The sequence below is a fragment of the Mobula hypostoma genome, chromosome 24, assembly GCF_963921235.1.
Source record: "Mobula hypostoma chromosome 24, sMobHyp1.1, whole genome shotgun sequence".
NCBI classification, from domain to species: Eukaryota; Metazoa; Chordata; class Chondrichthyes; order Myliobatiformes; family Myliobatidae; genus Mobula; species Mobula hypostoma.
The window spans coordinates 23,585,340-23,605,298 of NC_086120.1; the positions used below are offsets into that span (position 1 = coordinate 23,585,340).

The 19,959-nt window shown below is 44.5% G+C and overlaps 1 protein-coding gene across 1 annotated transcript in view; it reads left to right on the forward strand.

The window, feature by feature from the left end:
* Nucleotides 1-2,786: 2,786 nt before the first annotated feature.
* Nucleotides 2,787-19,959, forward strand: part of cilp2 (cartilage intermediate layer protein 2) — a 36,555-nt gene continuing 19,382 nt past the window's right edge. The window contains exons 1-7 of the mRNA XM_063032248.1: nucleotides 2,787-2,950; nucleotides 6,086-6,178; nucleotides 11,592-11,861; nucleotides 14,716-14,874; nucleotides 15,784-16,098; nucleotides 16,838-16,946; nucleotides 17,703-17,851. Of these exons, the coding sequence (XP_062888318.1) occupies nucleotides 2,884-2,950; nucleotides 6,086-6,178; nucleotides 11,592-11,861; nucleotides 14,716-14,874; nucleotides 15,784-16,098; nucleotides 16,838-16,946; nucleotides 17,703-17,851 (1,162 nt within the window). The 5' untranslated portion in view covers nucleotides 2,787-2,883. The remainder of the gene's footprint in view (nucleotides 2,951-6,085; nucleotides 6,179-11,591; nucleotides 11,862-14,715; nucleotides 14,875-15,783; nucleotides 16,099-16,837; nucleotides 16,947-17,702; nucleotides 17,852-19,959) is intronic.

Genomic DNA, 19,959 nt, shown 5'->3' on the forward strand with positions numbered 1-19,959 from the left:
TTCAGCTCCATCGCTATCGAGCAACTCACTGATGGGATAGTCCTGTAATACTTGATGTTCCCAGTGTCTAGCCGTGACTTGTGATCATAAAAAAGACACACAAGACAAACAAATACGTCTTTGATTGGACCCGGAGTGACCGCTGTGTCCGAGCACGCTGCCATCTTACCAGGAGACCTGCCACCATTTTACCTGAAGACAGGTAAAGGGCAAGACAAACAAGGCAAAGTCCTGAGGCTGGTGATGAGAACATTCCACAGCTGCCCACAAGTAGGAAAGACACACGATGGAATAGGTATATGACTGAATGGGTACATGGCAACAAAGGTATATAGCCAAATCGGTACATGGTCACTGAGGTTCACAGCCAACTGGGTGCTCAATAAAGTTCAAAAAGTTCAAAGTAAATTTATTATCAAAGTACATATATGTCACCACGTACAACCCTGAGATTCATTTTCTTGTGGGCATACTCAATAAATATGCAGAATAACAACCATAACAGAATCAACGAAAGACTGTTCAACTTGGGTGTTCAACCAGAGTGCAGAAGACAACAAAATTTGCAAATGCAAAAAGAAAAAAAATAATAAATAAATAAGCAATAAATATCAAGAACATGAAATGAAGAGTCCTTGAAAGTGAATGCATTGGTTGTGGGAATATCTCACTGATGATGCAAGTGAAGTTGAGTGAAGGGATCCTCTTTGGTTCAAGAGCCTGATGGTTGTGAGGTAATAACTGTTCCTGAACCTGGTGGTGTGAGTCCTGAGGCTCCTGTACCTTCCTGATGGCAGCAATGAGAAGCATGTCCTGGGTGGTGGGGATCCCTGATGATGAATGCTGCTTTTCTGCGACAGTGTTTCGTGTAGATGCGCTCAGTAGTGGGGAGAGCTTTACCTGTGATGTACTGGGCCATATCCACTACTTTTTGTAGGATTTTCTGTTCAAGAGCATTGGTGTTTTCATACCAGGCTGTGATGCGGCCAGTCAATATACTCTCCACTACACGTCTATAGAAGTTTTTCAAAGTTTTAGACGCCATGCCAAATCTCTGCAAACTCCTAAGGATGCAGAGGTGCAGTCGTGGTTTCTTCGTAACTTGCACTTACGTGCTGGGTCCAGGAGAGCTCTTCCAAAATAATACCACCAAGGAATTTAAAGTTGTTGACCCTCTCCACCTCTGACACTCCAATGAGGACTATCTCATGGACCTCTGGTTTCCCTCTCCTGAAGTCAATAACCAGCTCCTCGATCTTGCTGACATTGAGTAAGAGGTTTTTATTGTGGCACCACTCAGCCAGATTTTCAGTCTCCCTCCCTCCTCATCACCACCCTTTGATTTAGCCTATGACAGTGGTATCATCAGCAAACTTGAATATAGTATTGAAGCTGTGCTGGCGATCTACGAGGGGCGAGAAGTTCTCTGACGTGTAGGCATTGCTGCACTGGGGAAATTAAATTAGATTATGAGGACACTCAGTCCTTGTTTATTGTCATTTAGTAATGCATGCATTAAAAATGATACAATGTTCCTCCAGAAAGATATCACAGAAACACAGGACAAGCCAAGACGAAAACTAATGAAACCGCATAATTATAAGATATAGTTACAACAGTGCAAAGCAATACTGTAATTTGATAAAGAGCAGACCGTGGGCACGGTTAAAAAACAGTCTCAAGTCCTGATAGCCCCATCATCTCACGCAGATGGTAGAAGGGAGAAACTCTCCCTGCCATGAACCCCCAAGCGCCACAAACTTGCCGATGCATTGGAAGCACCCGGTCGCAGCTGACTCTGAGTCCGTCCGAAAGCTTTGAGACTCCGACCAGCCCTCTGACACCGAGCACCGAGCACCATCTATGCCAAGCAACAAGCAAAGCCGGGGACTGGTTTGGAGCTGATAGGATATGGAGCCATAGTACCCACAAATGGAATTCAGGGACACAAAAATATTCCATTTATATTTGTTGAGAAATTACTATTACTCAGTGCACAGCAGTGAACTTCAGTTGGTACTGTTGGATCTTCCTTGCCCAACTGAGAGGGCACCCTGTTTAATGCCTCACTTGATAGACATCATTCCCTTGGTAACTCACTGGATTTGATGCTTGAGACTTCATAAGTATCTGTCCCAGAGGTTGTGTGAAGTGTACTAAAACGTACAGCTTCATTGCTGAATAGTCTATGCACAGCCTAATGAATGAGGTCTTGGTGTCCAAGTGAGCGTGTCTCTTTCACATGAGGCATACTCCAAGAGTGAGCCAACAGATGTGGAGGGTGAATTAGGTTACAGAAGCTGTCTCGAGCATTTCCCAACCTGAGTTTTAGGGCTATTTTTTTTAAAAAAAACCTGATCATCAGCAAGCACAGACTTTAGATGGATTCTTGGGCACAGCGGGACTTAAGCTGATTGCGAGATTCCTGCCAAGCTCTGGGAGTTATATTTGCAAACACTTGGCTCATGCAGGTCAGGTGGGGAAGGAGCAGTCTTTTTTTTTAAGTCTTTATATTTGCAAAAGAGCGAAAGTGGGAATTCACTTAGTTTATTTTTCTTTCAAATCACGTCCTCACCCACTTCCCCCCACACCCCCTTCCTTACATCACCTATCACAGAAAGCTCAGGGTAAGGAATGTGGACTGCAACCTTAGACCAATCAAACGAGGTAGACCCAGTAACATATATAAGGGCCAGTGAGCCGTCACAACCCACAGTCTCTGCTCTCCACACAGAGTTCCACAGCCTCAGCACTGAATTACCTTCCACTGACCTACAGACCTGACAAGTACTCTACAAAGACTCCACTGTATTTTTATATTTAAATAAAACAACTTGAGGTCTTCCTAAGAGGCAGCACCTTCCACATTTAGTGGAGAAGGAGATGGAAGGATCAGCAGTCTGGATTTTCCTCATCTTTCTTGTCTTGCAACAGTACATTTCAGCTCAAGGTAAGATGCTGTTTAGTAGTATAAATATGAAAGGTCCCTATTTTCCTGAATATTGTTTTCAACTGAATTTTCCTTTATAGGAATCTGGAATAATATTTGACTAATTGTCTGGTGTTTTTGCAAATTTTTGAAAGAAAATTATTCAATTGACACTTGATTGTCAGATCTGAGCCTTCATCTGCTGTCCTGAGAGACAATGATTTCACTCACCTCTTCTACATCTTGTTCCCTTTATTATTTTTTTCCCAAATTATTCTTTCTTGAGGATGTACATTTCCCCCCGACCGTACTTAATTTTTGTGTGGACCTTTGAAAATCTGAGTTTATTAAATTTGTGGGTTTATGTGATGGCATGGACGCATTAACGTAATATCAGTTCTTGATTGGCGGATTATTTTCTGAGCCTGAAGGTCATTGGTTGAAACCATTCTGCAGATTTGAAGACATACTCCAGGTGAAAGCACCCAGGATTTCTCTCTCAGATGAACATAAGTGATCACAGTTTTCTATTCTGAGCAAGAGTGGGAGAGTTCTTTCTGGTGTCCTAAGCTCAAATCCTAGCCCTCAATTGACATTTCTGAAACAGATCATTTGGTTGTCATCACAGTGCTCGTTGTGGCATCTTGCTATGCATATTTGCTGAAATGCTTTCTATTTAAAATTGTAACAACACTTCAAAAGTATTCTGATGGCTTCCAGGCTTTTTGAGGTCTCTTTATCAGGGACTGAACACGACATGTGGAATTCAAGCTTTTGGTGCTAACATTGGTATCTTCTTTGACTAACAGTTTGGACAGTTGACACAAATTTGGGGTAAAATAGCTGGGGCAATTAAGTGGGGAACCCCCATATTCAGTGTATGAGCTGAGCCATGTTTAGCTGCTTTTAACATGATAAATAGCAGAATAATATATCAGCATCTGGGACAATCAGGACTGTGAGGAGACTCTGGCTGATGTGTGATGTAGCTATTGACTCCCAATGGGACGTGAGGCAAAATGAACAGTGCATTTGAGCATCTCTTGGATAGCCAACATAAGTCAATCTTTCCAGTTAGCTGAAGGAGATGGTGGGGTAAATTTTCTCAGATTTATGCCAAATAACAATTTCCACTCTCCTCCATTGCACACCTCTCCCTTCACTCATCCCTTCCAAGGCACCAGACTTTCTCGCGCACTGAGGGCTAAACTAACAGTGTGGGTGAGAGCATCATTTGCTCTGTCCAGGGCCCTGCAGAAGAAATGAACAGATGTGTAGGTATTGGACACTGACCTCTGACCCCCTTGCCTGAATGTGTCAAAATAGGGACTTTCCTGTACCTACGGAGGGAAAGAGCTTTGTCCTGTCTTGTAACTTCAAAGCATTAAATTAATTCAAAGGGAGACACGGGAGTCCAAAATGCAGGTCTAACTTCGAGTTTTCTTTTAGTGAGGTGCATGCGTATCACGTGGTGGTCTGATGACATATGCATTTAACGCATTTTTATTTATAACCCGTAATTAATTACTTAAATGAACAAGAAAGCTTAACCAACAATATTAAATACACACCAAGCTTAACTGATGCATTATGAGCACCAAGTGATACAACCAGATAGATACTCTGTAGGATGATACAACCAAGACAAAACTGGGGTGTGATATAGGAAACACTGATGTCAATTTGTGCATGGCAAGATCCCACAAGCAGTGATATTTAATGATCTAATCCCCTAAATCTATGATGTTAAAATAAAAACAGTAAGTCAAGCTGAATTGATGAGAAATCCTCCACTCTCCCAGTGAAGAATCAGTTTCTTGTATCCACCTGAGAGAGCACAAGAGTCTTGACCCATTTCATTCGAAAGACACAATTCCCCCTAGCTCAGTGCCTCCGCAGCATTGTTCCAAGAGCATTGCCCTGGATAATAGGCTCCTGTTGTGGACTTGAATAGAACTGTACCAAGCTTATGATACAGAAGGCCATCCAGCCCATCGTTCCAGAGGTGTTGGGGTTGAAACTGAGAGAACAGAGAAAGAAAGTTCATGTTTCATGAGACCCACGATCATCTTAGCTTATCCTTCCAACCTTCCCCAACATCACTCATGATTGTACATCTCTACAGAAGTCTTCACTGCCTCAAGATGACCTACGTACATTGCAGACAATGGAATAGCTTTAAATCAGTTTAGAAAGGAATAGTTCATTTACTGAAAGCATTTCCAGAAACTATGCATTCAAAAAGAACGAGGTAATATTCATAAAGGGAAATCTGCAAGGTTGTGGGGAAAGTACAATGGACAGACTGAAGAGAAGAGACATGGGCTGGGTGAGTTAGTGGTCCAAATAGTCTAACTGTTTAAATATTTCTTCATAATAAACAACCACGCTGCCGCTTCTCGTAAAATGATACCAAGGACGGCAGAAATTGCTGTTGTTCTATTTTCTCCCACTGTCCATGCTATTAAAAATTGTGACGGGAATAGTGCTGATTAGATACAGAGAAGAGGCTCCTCCATACAGCCTCAGCAAACACTCCCCGCACAGGGGCCAAATGGATTACACACACTGGAAAGCTCCCTTTTCATTGCCCCATTCAGGGCAGGGACAGCAAAGGTTAAACATGGAGGAAAGCTCCCTCTGTTTTGTTTGGAAACATACGTGTGTGTGTATTGCTATCTCCCAAAATTTAAAGCATCCTGTTTGAAACTTCGATCGATACATTCAAACAATTTCTTGCCTAATTGATAGCAGAAAGATTTGGAAATCTACCTCCCTTCCTCTTCACTTCTGCTCCCAATATTTATTTTGGGTCTGATGTTGACGGTCAGGCGAGTGTTACTGTTAAGACAAGTTTTTTTCAAAACTATAACCACAAGAGATTCTGCAGATACAGGAAATACAGAGCAATATACACAAAGTGCTGGAGGAACTCAGCAGGCCAGGTTTTTTTAATAGAGGAAATAAACGGTCGATGATTGTTTCATCAAGACACAAATATTTCCTGAATTTTTCTGATGAAGGATCTTGGCCTGATATGTTGGCTGTTTTCTCCCTTCTACAGATGAGTCCACCTGCTGAGTTCCTCGAGCATTTTACATGTTTTTTAAAATCTGTTCTTTTCAAATGGTTTGCTTCCATTCATACTTTCCACAGCTGCCAAAGAGAGCCAGCCCAAACTCCAGAAATTGAAACAGAATCGGAGGAATCAGAAACTGAGTAACAACGAGGTACAGAAACTGCATTCAGGTAAACAGAACAATAATGTGAGAATAAAATACCGCAGATGCTGTAAATCTGAGACAAAACAGAAAACGCGGTGTCCCCTAGTCCTAGACTCTCCCATCAAAGGAAACATCCTCTCCATAGCCACCCTATCACACTATTCAATAGGTTTCAATGAGGTCACCCCCCATTTTTATTCGGCAAGGCCATTCTAATGAGCAGTTATCAGTATGGAACATGAAGTGGATGCTGGAATCTGGAACAAAAACCTCGTTGCTGGAGGAATTCAGGGAGTCCCATAACATCTGTGTAGAGAAATGAGCAGTCGGTGATTTAAGTTGAGCCCCTCTGTAATAAGTTCTTCAGGCCTGTGCGGGGCGCCAGAGAGCATTGGGCTCCATGGCTTTCAGAGCATCTGAACTGATTACTTGTCATCTATCGACAGTCCATTTTAGAGTTCCTTGTGTTTTCCTTGAGCGACTTGCTCTTTGCAATACAGTCTCCTGGGTGCCTTATGTTTAAGCTTATTAAGTTTATTTTGATAGGCCCAAGGATTCAGTGTGACTTGCATTATTTAAGCGATTGCCTGATGAGTGCTGATCGCGGGGTCTTAGTTTTGAGAATGTTACTCCTCGCAGTGTTGCTTGGCTGAGCCACTAATGTTGTTTTGGAATTTTTATGAATAAGCCCTACTTGTAGTCTTTACATCAGAGTCTATGGGTTCTGATATTGTCGGCACACACCATGACAGAAGGATCGTGCCAGGTGATGGACCCAGTAGAAGCTGAACAGTGGCGTTTTGACATCGAAGGCTGGAGGAGAGTGTGCCTCCCTACTCCCAGTGCATGTCCCGAGTCGATGTTCTGAACTTCTCTAGTCTACTTTCTAAGTTTCTCCAGTCTCTGTTCCAAGCCTTTCAATTCACGAGTACCTGGGATCCCAGCTTCAGGGTCCTGTGACTCAGGTCTCCCTCTCGAGTTCCCCAGGTCTCTCAAGTTGTCCCTGGATCCTGAGTTTTCGGGTGTCCCTGGGCCGTCAGGTGACAGCCATAGGAGGAGGGTCCTCTACTGCGTTCTTCAGGCCAGCACAGGGTGCTGGAGAGCATTGGGCTCTGAAGCTTTTAGAGCACCTGAATTGGTTAATTGTTGTTTAATGACAGCTACTGCCAGTTTAGAGTTCCTTGTGTCTTTCTTGAACCACTCGCTCTGTATTGCGGTCTCCTGGTACCTTTTGTTTAGGCTTGTTCAGTTTGTTTTCATAGGCTCAGGGATTCTGTGTATTTAAGTGGATGCCTGATTAGGTCTAATCACGGGATCCTAGTTTTGAGAATGCTACATCTCGCGGTGTCCCTCAACCGAGCCATCGGTGTTCTTCTGTAATTGTTATGAATAAACTGTCACTGCCGTCTCTACATCAGAGTCAGTCTTTGCTCTGCACCTGGGTTCCAATACAGCCAGCGCCTATCGTAACACCCTCATTCTGGACTGCAATCCAGTCCCTTCATCTTCACCTGCTGTTCAGATTGAGGGTCTCGTCCCGAAATGCCAACTGCCCATTTCCCTCCACGGGTGCTGTGTGAACCATGAGACCCTCCAGCAGTTTGGTTTTTGAACTTGAAATGTGAACTCTGTTTTTCTCTCTCCATGGGTGCTGCCTGACTGCTTGAGTTCAGCACTTCCTGCATTCTCTGTTTTGTTTTAGGTGATGAGATTGTTCATTAGGATTCTAACACTCTACTAAGTTTCAGTAGACAAAGGGGATGTGCGATAGCCTTGAATTCCATTCCTCAGCTACCTTAAACCCACAGCATGACTCCTCCCATAGTTTTGGTGCTCTTTCAGCCCTACTGCCTTTCCACAATGCAGCATACCCTTGTCCCTGACCCTCAGAGGGAGAACCACTCCCTCAATATTACTCATCCTCCACCAGCGACAGCGAGTGCCCTTCTAACAATGTGACATTCCCTTGGCCTTGCCCTTTGGGCTGTGCAGCATTTCCTTGGCTTTGCCCCCTTTGACAGTGTGGCTCTGCCCACTGTTCGTGCAGTGCTCCCTCGGACTAACTCCTGACCGTGCAACAATCCCTCAGCACTAACCCCGCCTGCAGAGCAGGGCTCACTTGGCACTGCTCCTCCGAAACTGCAGTGTTTGTGCAGACTATCTTTCCAGGACTGCCCCTCCGAAACTCTAACGTTCCCTCTGCACTGCCCCTCGGACAATACTGTGATCCTCGGCGCTGCCCCTCTGACTGGACTGAGTTCCTCCTGTGGTACATTCAGAGTGCTGCTTGGGATGGTTTTTGTGCTCCCTGTCTCTCAGGTGGGCCTGGTCTCAGAGGCTGCTGACTCCGAGATGAGGCGACGGCTGGATGTAATGGTGCTGATCAGAGAACTGTGATCAATGACCATAGCTCTCTGGGAAATCCAGTGGCAGTCCTGCAGCGTGAATAAGAGAACACAGCAGGCAGCCACACTGTGTGCCTGGGAGGCGGCCGTGATTGACAGCCCACCTAATGCAACCATTTGGTCAACCATCCGCAAGTAACCAGGTCACTGAGCATTCCCTTGTCACTGACTCATTTAAAGGAACAGCATGCCTTCGCGGCCAAGTAACCCCTTGAAAGAGCTTGATCAGTGATTGCCATATCTTCTGGTTTGATTTTAACCTTTTTGGGCTCTTTGTGGACTTTAGCTGGTCTCACCTGTCACTGTGCGCATCCTCCATCTGATCCTTATCCAGCTAGGCCCATCACAACCCAATATTCTACCAGAACTGAGAAGTTCTAACTTGTTTCCTTCCCATCCTTTTTTCTTCCTTTCCAAAATGATCCAAAGTCACATGGGGCTCTACAGCACTGAAAAAGGCTTTTCAGCCCATCTTGTCCATGCCAACCCTTCTGCCTATCTACGCTAAATTGGCCTGCATTCAGCCCATATTCTTCTAAGCCTTGCCAATTTAAGCGCCTGCTTAAATGTCTCGTAAACAAGGTGACTGAATCTGACGCCACCACCTTCTCTAGCAGCAATTTCCAGATATCAACCACTGACTGTGTAATAAAAGAACTGTCTCCTCAATCCTCTGTAGTTTTTAATACCCCTATAATGGGTAGAAGATTCTATCTGTCATATCTATAATACTTACAATTTTATCTACATCTATACAATCATATCCTAGTCCCCCTTCTCTCGGGGGAGAACAATCCCACCCCATCCAATCTCCCTATGAATAATGTCCTCCAGTCCAGGCAATATGCTGGTGAATCTCTCCACTCTGTCCAGCATAACCACATTTTTTTCAAAAGTGCGGCACCAGAACCGAAGACAATACTCCAAGCCCAACCAGTGCCATTCAAAGAAACTCTGGGAGGCTCCTTGGCCATCTTGTATCTTCACAACTCTTTGAATGAACTCTTCGATTAATTCCACTCCTCTAACTTTGCCTTTTGTCAAATGCATCAAGTATTTTACGTAATGTCCCACTTGTTTTGGCAGAGTTGGTGAAGGGGAGATGGGTGACCAAGGTACCCATGAGAAAGAGGAGGAGAAAGCAGGTTATTCGGTCCCTCAAACCTACTCTGACATTCAGTAAAATCATGGCTGATGGCTGACCCAATCTCGGGCACAACACTGATTTCCCATTCTCTTCCCATACCTCTCAAGTCCTTTCTAACTTAAATGTTTGCTAATAAGAGGGCACGGCAGTGTAATGGTTAGAGCAGTCACCTTACAGCACCAGCAATCACCAATAGGGGGTTCAATTCCCACATCTGCCTGTGAGAGGTTTGTATGTTCTCCCTGTGACTGCATGGGTTTCCTCCGGGTGCTCCAGTTTCCTCCCACAGTCCAAAAGATGCACAGGTTAGAGTTCATGAGTTGTGGGCATGCTACACTGGTGCTGGAAACATGGCAATACTTGTGGGCTGCCCCAAGTACAATCGTCAGACTGTGTTGGTCATTGTCGCAAAATATCACTGGATGTTTTGATGCATTGTGACAAATGAAGGTAATGTTTAAAATCTCTATTTTGGTTATATTCAGTGACTCCGCCTTCCCTGCTTCCTGGGGTGGGGGTGTTCCAAAGAATTATAACCATGAGAAAAGAAATCTTCCAGTCACCGTCTTAAATGGTCAATTGCCTCATGTGGAAACATGCTCTCCTAGGAATCCCACTGTGGGAAACCTACTCTTAGCAACAACTCTTTCTATCTTCTTTGAATCTCATATGTTTCAATAAGATCACCTTCTCAATCTTTCTCCATATGTTAATCTCAGCATTTTTTCTGCCGTGCCTCCAATGCAAGAATGCACTTCTTTAAATGTGAGCAGTGGTACACAGTTCTCAAATTGCAGTATCATCAGCACCCTGCAATGTTGCATTGAAACTTTCCTTCTTTAATACTACATGTCCCTTGAAGGAAAGACCAACGCTCCACAGCCTTCCTAAAGACTTGATGCATGTATTTGAATGTTAACTTTTGTGTCTCAGGTACCAGGATCTCTAAAACCCTTTGGCCACAACGTTTTGTTATCTCGCTCCATTTAAATGATAATCTGGTTTCTCGTTTTTTAATTCCAAAGTGGATCTCATATTTTCCCATGCTACCTTCCAAATGCCAGTGTGATGTCACTCACATAACCTATCCATATCCCTGCGCAGACTCTTTTGTGTCCTCCTCACAATTTTTCTGCAAGTTTGTCTATGTGGCTCCTTCATCCAAATTATTAATACAGTTAATAATTTGTTGAGGCCCCAACACAAATTCCTGTGGCATCCCTTCCAAACTTGGCCAATCTGAAAATAATCCATTTATTTCTGCTAGGCACTTCCCAATCCACATTGTTACAAGATTTTAAATGGACAGAAAGGCAGAAGGGATAAGACATTGACTAATTTTCTTCATTCATGCTGCCTTACCTCTACATTTGGCAACTTTGCTGGCAACTCTACGTTTTTGACATTCCTGAAGACTTATATAATACCAGACCTAAAGCAGCCTATTCCCTTGTATAAATCAACAAATCATGCTGGAAAAACTCAGCAGGTCAGGCAGCATCTGTGGATAGAAATGGACGGTTGACTAGATGTCCAAATGAAGGGTCTCAATCCGAAACATCCACTGTGCATTTCCCTACACTAATGCTGCCCCCCCCAGGTTCTTCAGCATCATGTATGTTACTCCAAGTTCCAGCCTCTGCTCTCTCCTGTGTTTCCCTTGTCCAGATGTTTCCTAAACGTAATGAGACTCTTTGTTTCCTACCCTACCACCCGACAGAATGTTCCAGATCCAACCACCGGCAAAGTTCCCTCCTCAGATTTCCTCTAAGTCTCTTACCCCTTGCCTTACACCTCTGCCCCCTAGTTTCAGACAACTCTGCCATCCAATAGGCGTAAGACAAGTTCAAGCTGTTTGTTTGACGTTCATGATTTGTTGCTCCCAGATGTGACAGAGTGGACCTCCTGGTTCAATATCGACCACCCCAGCGGGCTTGGAGACTTCGAGCGGCTGGAAGCAATCCGCTTCTATTACCGGGAGCGGGTGTGCGCGCGGCCCACCTCCATCGAGGCGCGCACCACCGACTGGGTGAAGGCGGACCAAACCGGGGAGGTGGTTCATTACAGCCCCGACAAGGGCTTCTGGTGTGTGAACAAGGAGCAGCCACAGGGCAGGGTTTGCTCCAACTACCACATTCGATTCAAGTGCCCTCTAGGTAGGCTGTCTTTCTCTTTCTGACCCTGCTGTGCCGGCTCTTGCTCTGCGGGCCTCTTCTCTCCAGCTGTTTGCGAACAGAGCCACGCCAGCCCCACCCTAACAACACGCCCATCCACCCACTCCCACGCCAACCCCGCTGACACCCTCCACCACACTTTTCACAACCCCTCACCCCCACCCCACTCATATTCCCCAACCTCCCTCCCCTTTCTCCTCACCAGCGCCTCTCTGCTCCATTCTGCTTTCATCACTCCAAAGACCCTACCCCATTCCCCCCTCCCCAAACCCCCACTTCCCCCACTCCCACCCTCATTCTCTCTCAAACATTCCCTGCCCCTTCTCCAAGTCCTCCTCCAAGACTTTGTTTAAAACTTTTTTTTTTGACATTTGCTAAAAACTTGTCGGGAGCATGAATATACTTTTCTGATAACCCCCCCCCCCCGTGAATATTTCTACTATACTAAAAGGAGCCACACAAATGTAAATTAACAAACCACACACAAAATGCTGGAGGAACTCAGCAGGCCAGGCAGCATCCATGGAGGAGAGTAAACATTTTGGGCCGCGACCCCTCAGCAGGACTGATGTACACTGCTGTTTTGGGGCGGTAGTGTTGCACTAATGGAGCACATTGCGACGTGTGATCGTGGTCTAACTCACGCTCTCTCTGCTCCATCTGCAGTTCACACCCACTGGTCGCACTGGTCAGAGTGGAGTCCCTGTGCGGCCACAGACTGTGGGGGACCAGGCGTCCAGGCCCGGCAGCGCACTTGTACGGACAACGTGCGTTTTCGGTATCTCACGCTTCCGAGGTGCCAGGGAAAAGCCATCCAGCATCGAGCGTGCAACATGCCCCCATGTCAAGGTGAGAGCAAACACACAAGAAAATAGGGGGGTGGGGAGTGGGGAACTGCCCTGCCATTCAATATGATCACTGCTGCTCTGTACCAGATATCATTTCCTCTTTGCCAATTCCACATAGCCCTCAATTCCCTCATCTTTCAAAAAGTTACCCCTGGTCTCTCAAAATAACTGCTTTGATCTAGCTTCCACAACCCTCTGGGGTAGGAATTATTACGATATGCACCCGATTGTGCCGGTTTTCAGAGATTAGATGTTCTGATTCTCTGGACTATGGACAGCTGGCGCAGTCCCTTTAAAGATTCGTTCCCGCCCCGCTAATCAGCGGCCAGGATTTGACATCCAGATTTTAATATTTAAAAAGCACCTGAACTGGGGTTCGGGGCTCAATTGTCAGCTCAACTTTTTGAATGTCAACTCGTGTCTAGTTCGGAAACCTGTTCGCGTCTCAGTCTCGTATCGTGTCTCGGTTCGAGTCTCGGATACTCCAGCACTTGGCTCCTCACCATCCTCATCTAGGTCTCTCGTCACAGGAAATTCCGGAGATTCAAACAAAAACCGAAGTTTATCGTTTGGTATTTGTGGTTTATTTTTATTGTAAAACACTGAGATATGGTGAAAAATATTTGCTTTGCGTGGAATCTGGACAGATCATGCAGGTTGTGAACAGGGAATGGGATACAGAGAGATAGACTGGATAAAGGGAGTGGGGTACAGAGAGAGACTGGATAAAGGGAGTGGGTTACAGAGAGACAGACTGGATAAAGGGTGTGGGATACAGAGAGATAGACTGGATAAAGGGTGTGGGTTACAGTGAGATTTACTGGGTAAAGGGAGTGGGTTACAGAGAGAGACTGGATAAAGGGTGTGGGTTACTGAGATAGACTGGATAAAGGACATGGGTTACGGTGAGATTTACTGGATAAAGGGAGTGGGTTACAGAGACAGACTGGATGAAGTGTGTGGATTACAGAGAGATAGACTGGATAAAGGGTGTGGGACTCAGTGAGATGGACTGGATAAAGGGAGGGTTACAGAGAGATAGAGTGGATATAGGGAGTGGGATACAGTGAGGAAGACTGGAAGAACATGTGGGTCAAAGAGGTTGTGGGATGGGTGGTAGGGATCCTCAACAATACTTTGTGTCCTTGATCTGCAATGCTCCGGGTAAATGTCACAAATTGGGGAGAGGGAGACCAGTGATCTCCTTGGCAGTTTTTACTCTCCTCAGTAGGATCTTGCAGTCCAATGACTTGCATCCGCTGTACCACACAATGATGCAGGACACTCTCGATGCTGCTTCTGAAGAAAGTTGTTGGAATGGGGTAGGGAGCCATGCCCACCTCAATCTCCTCAGAAATTATAGACACTGCTGTGCCTTCTTGACTAGTGAGGAGATGTTGTGGGTCCAGGTTAGATCATCTGTTAACTGCATACCAAGGAATTTTGTGCTCTCCACTCCCTCTATAGTAGATCCATCAATGTGCAATGGAGAGTGGTTGAACCGTGCCTTCCTGAAGTTCACAATAATCTCATTTGTCTTGTCCATGTTGAGACTTAGATTGCACTGTTTGACAAGCCTCTCTACCTCCTCTCTTTAGCACCCTCCATGCCCTGTCATTCCCTGATCAGACCTCTTTTCCCGGCTTTATCTTTCTCCCTTTGAGAGAGATCTTAAAACCTACAACTTTGACAAAGCTCTGGCCACTTGTCCCAAAGTGTGACTTGGTTCCAAATATGGTTCCAAACCTTATCTGTCAGTGATTCACTAGAGGGCCTTGAGTTATTTCACCAAGGCATAGACTCTACGTAAGTATCAGGTGACAGTGTACTGTTTTTCTTGAATGAGAAGTGTCCTTCTAGATTGATGCTATGTCATATTCCAAATCACTTGATCCACCAAGGAGGAAGGATACCAGATTGGGATATTTGTAGCTACCCCTGCTCCTATGAACTTATGAATTCCATTTCTCCTCTGTCTGATTTTCAAGAGGCCCTTTGGACAGAATGGGGACCTTGGACTGCGTGTTCGGTCACCTGTGGCAGCGGGCATACCCTACGCCACCGAAATTGTGTCCAGACCTCAGACGGGCAGACTTGTGTTGGTCGAGCAATTGAAGTTAAAAAATGCGTTGAATCGCCTTGCTCAGGTATGGATGTGTGTCAGATGAGGTGGAAAACGTGGTGGGCTGGGTCTCTTGATCCATGCAAAGAGAGATTCTTGCACTCACTCTACTGGCTCTCTGAGGGCAGTCGGGGGGAGGGTGGGGGTTCAGTCCATCACAGGGTAACTGCTCCCATGTTGAGTGACAGAAGGGCTCAGAGAAGTCCAAAAATTGTCAAAAGCACATAACTCAGTCATTGTAAATCGGAAATAAAAGCAGAAATTGGTTATCAGGTTTGTGTCCCTCTCCACAGATGCTGCTTGGCTCACTGAGTATTTCCCATGCTTTCTCTTTTTTCTTAAAACTTAAAGACACATAGCAAGACCTGTAGTCTCCACTGGTTTCGTCTTCATAAAACCTAGAAACTTCTAGAAAAAAAATTGTCTGCAGGGGATTTCTGACAGAAATGGCTGAATGGCGTAAATTCTGCTTTATGTCTTCTGGTCTTATGGAAGTTAAAGGGGCCAGTTGAAACTTTTACTGAGCTGGGGGGATTAGTGCATTTCAAGTGAACAGTGAATGGTGGATCTGTGGTCACAGTAGATGGGACAAATGGAGTGTACCTTTATTCTGTAGTCTTTCCATGTTTATTTAGTAGTCAGTGCATTGTCTTTCAGCAGATGGGTTTCAGTTGCTCCACGCTCCCTCTGCCATCTCTCTGGGGTTAGAATGCAGCTTGCCCCTGCGGGCCCTGTCTACACTGCATCCGTTTTGAAGAATTTTAATGTGCTTTTAATAGTTGTTTTTGGGCAGGTCACAGATTGCCCCCAGGGCTGGTGGATCTGCTCTTTGGTGACTGTAGAACAGGTATAGGGGTGGAAGATAAGGTGAACTATCAGGTTTTATCAACCCTAATGTATAATAAAAACAAATGACGAGATTGTCTTCCTGCAGGTTGTCACCTGGTGTGCACGATGGGCCGGGTAAATGAAGACTGCAATGGTTGCATCTGTGACCAGCACATCCTACTAGGGACAGTCCATTCTACTGATGGGTCACCTCTCATTGGCAGCAGGATAGCCATGCCGGACCAACCCCTGGTGACGTTAACGACAACCAATCAGACAGGTTCTTTCCGGATCCCTGGAGTGTGTGCCCACACCAGAAACGTCGTGCTAGTCGAGCACAAAAAGTTTGCCCCTTCAGTATTCCAAGCTGTTCAGAACAGTACAGATGTTTCGGTGATCAAGGCAATCCTCACGCGAGTGGGTCAGTAACCATCTCATACATTGCACTCATTGATGCAAAGTAACCCCTTTCAGTAACATCGCTGGTAACTCTTCCTTTCTAAATGTAGGAAGCAATGGTCTGTGAGACACAGCAGCAAGCGGCCATGATAGTTCAGCTCTTGGAATCATTCGGTTAATCTGTCTCTCACCTCCAGTCAGCCAGCATTACTCCACTTCCCTTCATAACTTCACAAAACAATAATCTGTCCAGCTTGGGTGATGGCAGTTGTAGGAAACAGATTTGAACAACACTTTGTATGTACCAAAGTACAGTAAAGTCCCTGAATAATTGTATCTTATTCAGCCCACTGTAAAATGTTCAAGATTTTAATTGGAAAACATCCTACAGAGACCTGGAAAGGAGCCAGAGATAGAGAATGATTTTCATTTAGTGCCATTGTGATCTGGGTGGTGGAAATAGGACTTGCTAAAGAGAAATTAGCTAAATACTTAAAGGAAAAAGTCTGCAAGGTAATTGAGAGTGAGGATAATTGGAGGCTGGTGTAGACACATGGAGCCAGATAGCTTCATTTATGACTCTGCTTCTGCAGAATCCAGGTCCAGAGATGTGGATCAAATATGTAAAACTGTGTTTAGAGTTTATGTTTAAATAATCAACCTTGAATTCTGCTCTTGAAATGCCATGTGACTATCTTAGTTTTGGATGTGATTCCTCTAAGTTCTGATTGCTTTTCACTGTCTCTCTCTCATGCCAACAGAAAGCCCTTACATCGTGAAACATCCAGAGAGTAAAGTGCGATTTCAAGGTCAGCGGGTGACCTTCTGTTGCAAAGCCACAGGAGCTCCAAAACCACTCAAATATTTCTGGTGAGATTTTAAGATTTCATTCCTTTAGGTACCTGGCTGGGGTGGGTGTTCATCAATGTAGGATTTGATTTGAGACAAAGTAGTCTTTGACTGGATTTCAATCTGCATTTGACAATTCTTTTTCTTTTACACTTGTATAGCATCTCGAATATAGCAATGTACCTGTCATTCCAATAGAACTCCTACACCATTAGACCACAGACATGGGAGCTGAATTAGATGTAGGATGAATTCAGACAAGGACAGCATGAACATGGGATTATCAACATCTGCAGGTTGCCCTTCAAATCACACGCAACCCTGATTTAGAAATATATCGTCACTGGTTCTAAATCCTGGACCTCTCCCCACAAGAGAATTCTGGCAAACTGTGGCAGTTAAGGAAGCTGAGGGTCATCCAGGATGCTTGTCTTGCTGCTGAAGTGATATTGTGGGAGAGCAGACTTCAGGATTGTGAATAACTGGAATACAAAATCGCAATGGCACTTCAGATTAAAAAATATTTACTTTTATTCCTTATTAAACATAACAAGAAGGACAGAAACAGATGTCACGACATATACCAGTGATATTAAGCCTGATTCTGACCTTTATTTGACAGTCAAGAATCATCGAATGAGGCAACAAAGACTCTGCTCTTATTTGTATGGGGGGAGGACAGAACCATGATGACAACTGCTTGGCTCTTAATGTTGATACCTCATAATCGAGGATTTGAATATTTGATTTGAGCATTCCCCTTTGATTTTTATCCAGGTATCACAATGGGACACTCCTTGACACTAAGAATGAAAGTACTCTTGTGCTGAGGGACCTGAAGAGGTGGCAGGAAGGAGAATATTACTGTAATGTTACCAATGGGTTTGGTTTCATCCGATCAGCACCAGCAACCCTTACAATTATTGGTGAGTAAACTGAGTCTAACTATTAACTAACCGATTGTTAAAACACTCAGTGCTGGGACTCTCCGTCCCTGTTACACTGCGCACATAGTGCTGAGATCCTCATTCTCCATTGCATCCCTCATTCAGTGATGGGATCCTCATTCTCCATTGCATCCCTCATTCAATGCAGGGATCCTCATTCTCCATTGCATCCCTCATTCAGTGATGGGATTCTCAGTCCCAGTTATATTTCCAGAGTCAGCGTTGGGGGCTCCAAATGGCAGTTACAGAGTTCATCTTATTTCTATCATCTCTTAGACTTGGCATCTCCTTTTAGTTCTGCAGCTGTTGCCACCTCTATAGTGCCTTGATTATCTGAAAATGCAGACCATATGTATAAAGGTCCTATACTGGTTTCTGGTTGGCCGAGGATGAGGCTGGGGATTGGGTGTGAGATTAATCTCTCATTCCCGAGTCATCTGTGTACTGTTGCCTTGGCTCCTTTGTTCTTTTACATGATGTCCGGAGACAGAAGCGCTAAACATGGGGAAAGTAATGAGACATCAGACTCCACTAAACAAGTTTCTGACATAATGGGTGATGCATCCTGCTATGTGACTGGTCTAACAGCTGCGTGTTTAATTTATAAACAACAGAATAGATTCACTTAGACAGCCTTAATAACGTGTTGATAACTTGGCCTATAAGACAACACTCAGCTGGAATCATGCCCACAAACAATCTGAACTTCACAAAGCCCAGTCACGTTGTGGAGTTCCTTAGAATCCATGATTAGTTCAGGTTGAGACCATTCAGCCTATCGTACCGGTGCTGGTTACTGAACCTCTGATATATTGGTCATATACTGCGTTTCAGATGGTTCAATTTAATACCAGAGAATGTATACAGTATACAACTTGAAATTCTTACTCTTTGCAGACATCCATGAAACAAGAAGCCCAAAGAATGAATGATAGAAACATCAGAACCCCAAAGACCCCTTCCCATCATACAAGCAGCAGCAGAAACATCGACACTCCCCCTCCCCCCACTTGTGCCAACAGAAGCCCTCCCCCGCCCCATGGAAAAATATATAAACATTTTTCACAAACTCACTTCTCAGAGACTTGATCACAGTACCGATTAATTCTGTTCCATTGATGAGATGCTAAACACTGCTCTATTGGCCATCTCAAATTGACATTAAAGGTTTCACAAGAATACTTGAAAGAAGAGCAAGGCAGTTCGCTCCAGTGTCCAGTCTAATATTTGTATTGATTTACATCTCGAGCAACTTCACGAAAGCAATTGTTATTACATTTCTGCGTGGGATCTTGAAGTGAGGAAATTTACCGCTGCCTTTCTCTAAATTACAGTAGAGTTTATATCAATAAAAAAAATAGAACAACTCTTTAGTTGTAAACAGCTTGAAGAAAAGTTGTGAAAAAATATAAATGCAAATCTTTTATTTTTTATATTTTATATACCCAATAAAAACAGAGCTGGAGACCTCAGCAGGTCAGGCAGTGTCTGTGGAGAGGGAAATGGGTAAAGTTTCAAGTCAATGGATTTTAATCAGTCTTAGAGAAAGATAAAAATGAAGGGTGCTCTAAGTTGCAGAGGATGAGGAGAGATGGAGGGAACACGGGGAACATTTGCATTTGGGTGGAGAGATAGAGAGAGCTAATGATTTTCGACGGGAGAGTGGTGCAGTCGTGTTAAAGTGCAACTCATCTCTCCGGAGGAGGTGTAAATATAAAGAAATGAACCAAAACCACAAACCAAGTGATACGAAACCCTGCAGTTGTTAAAAATCCGAAATGAGCAAGAATGCCAGTTGAACTCAAAAGATCAGGCACAACCTGCGGAGAGAGGAACTAAGACTTTTCATCAGTTTTGAAATAAAGTTAAAAAGGATGAATCTGATGAGACAACGCATTAAACCATCCCATTACGTGGACTATCTATTCAGTCAGCTATGCTGTGAATCTGGGGTTCGGTCAGTAGCTGTGCAGAGATTGTTTGTGTTAAGCTGTTAATCAGTTTCACACAGCACAAACACTACTCTCCAACTGGCTGCATTTGACTGAGTGAGATCCGTCCTCCAGAAGTCACTGGCACGAGCCCAA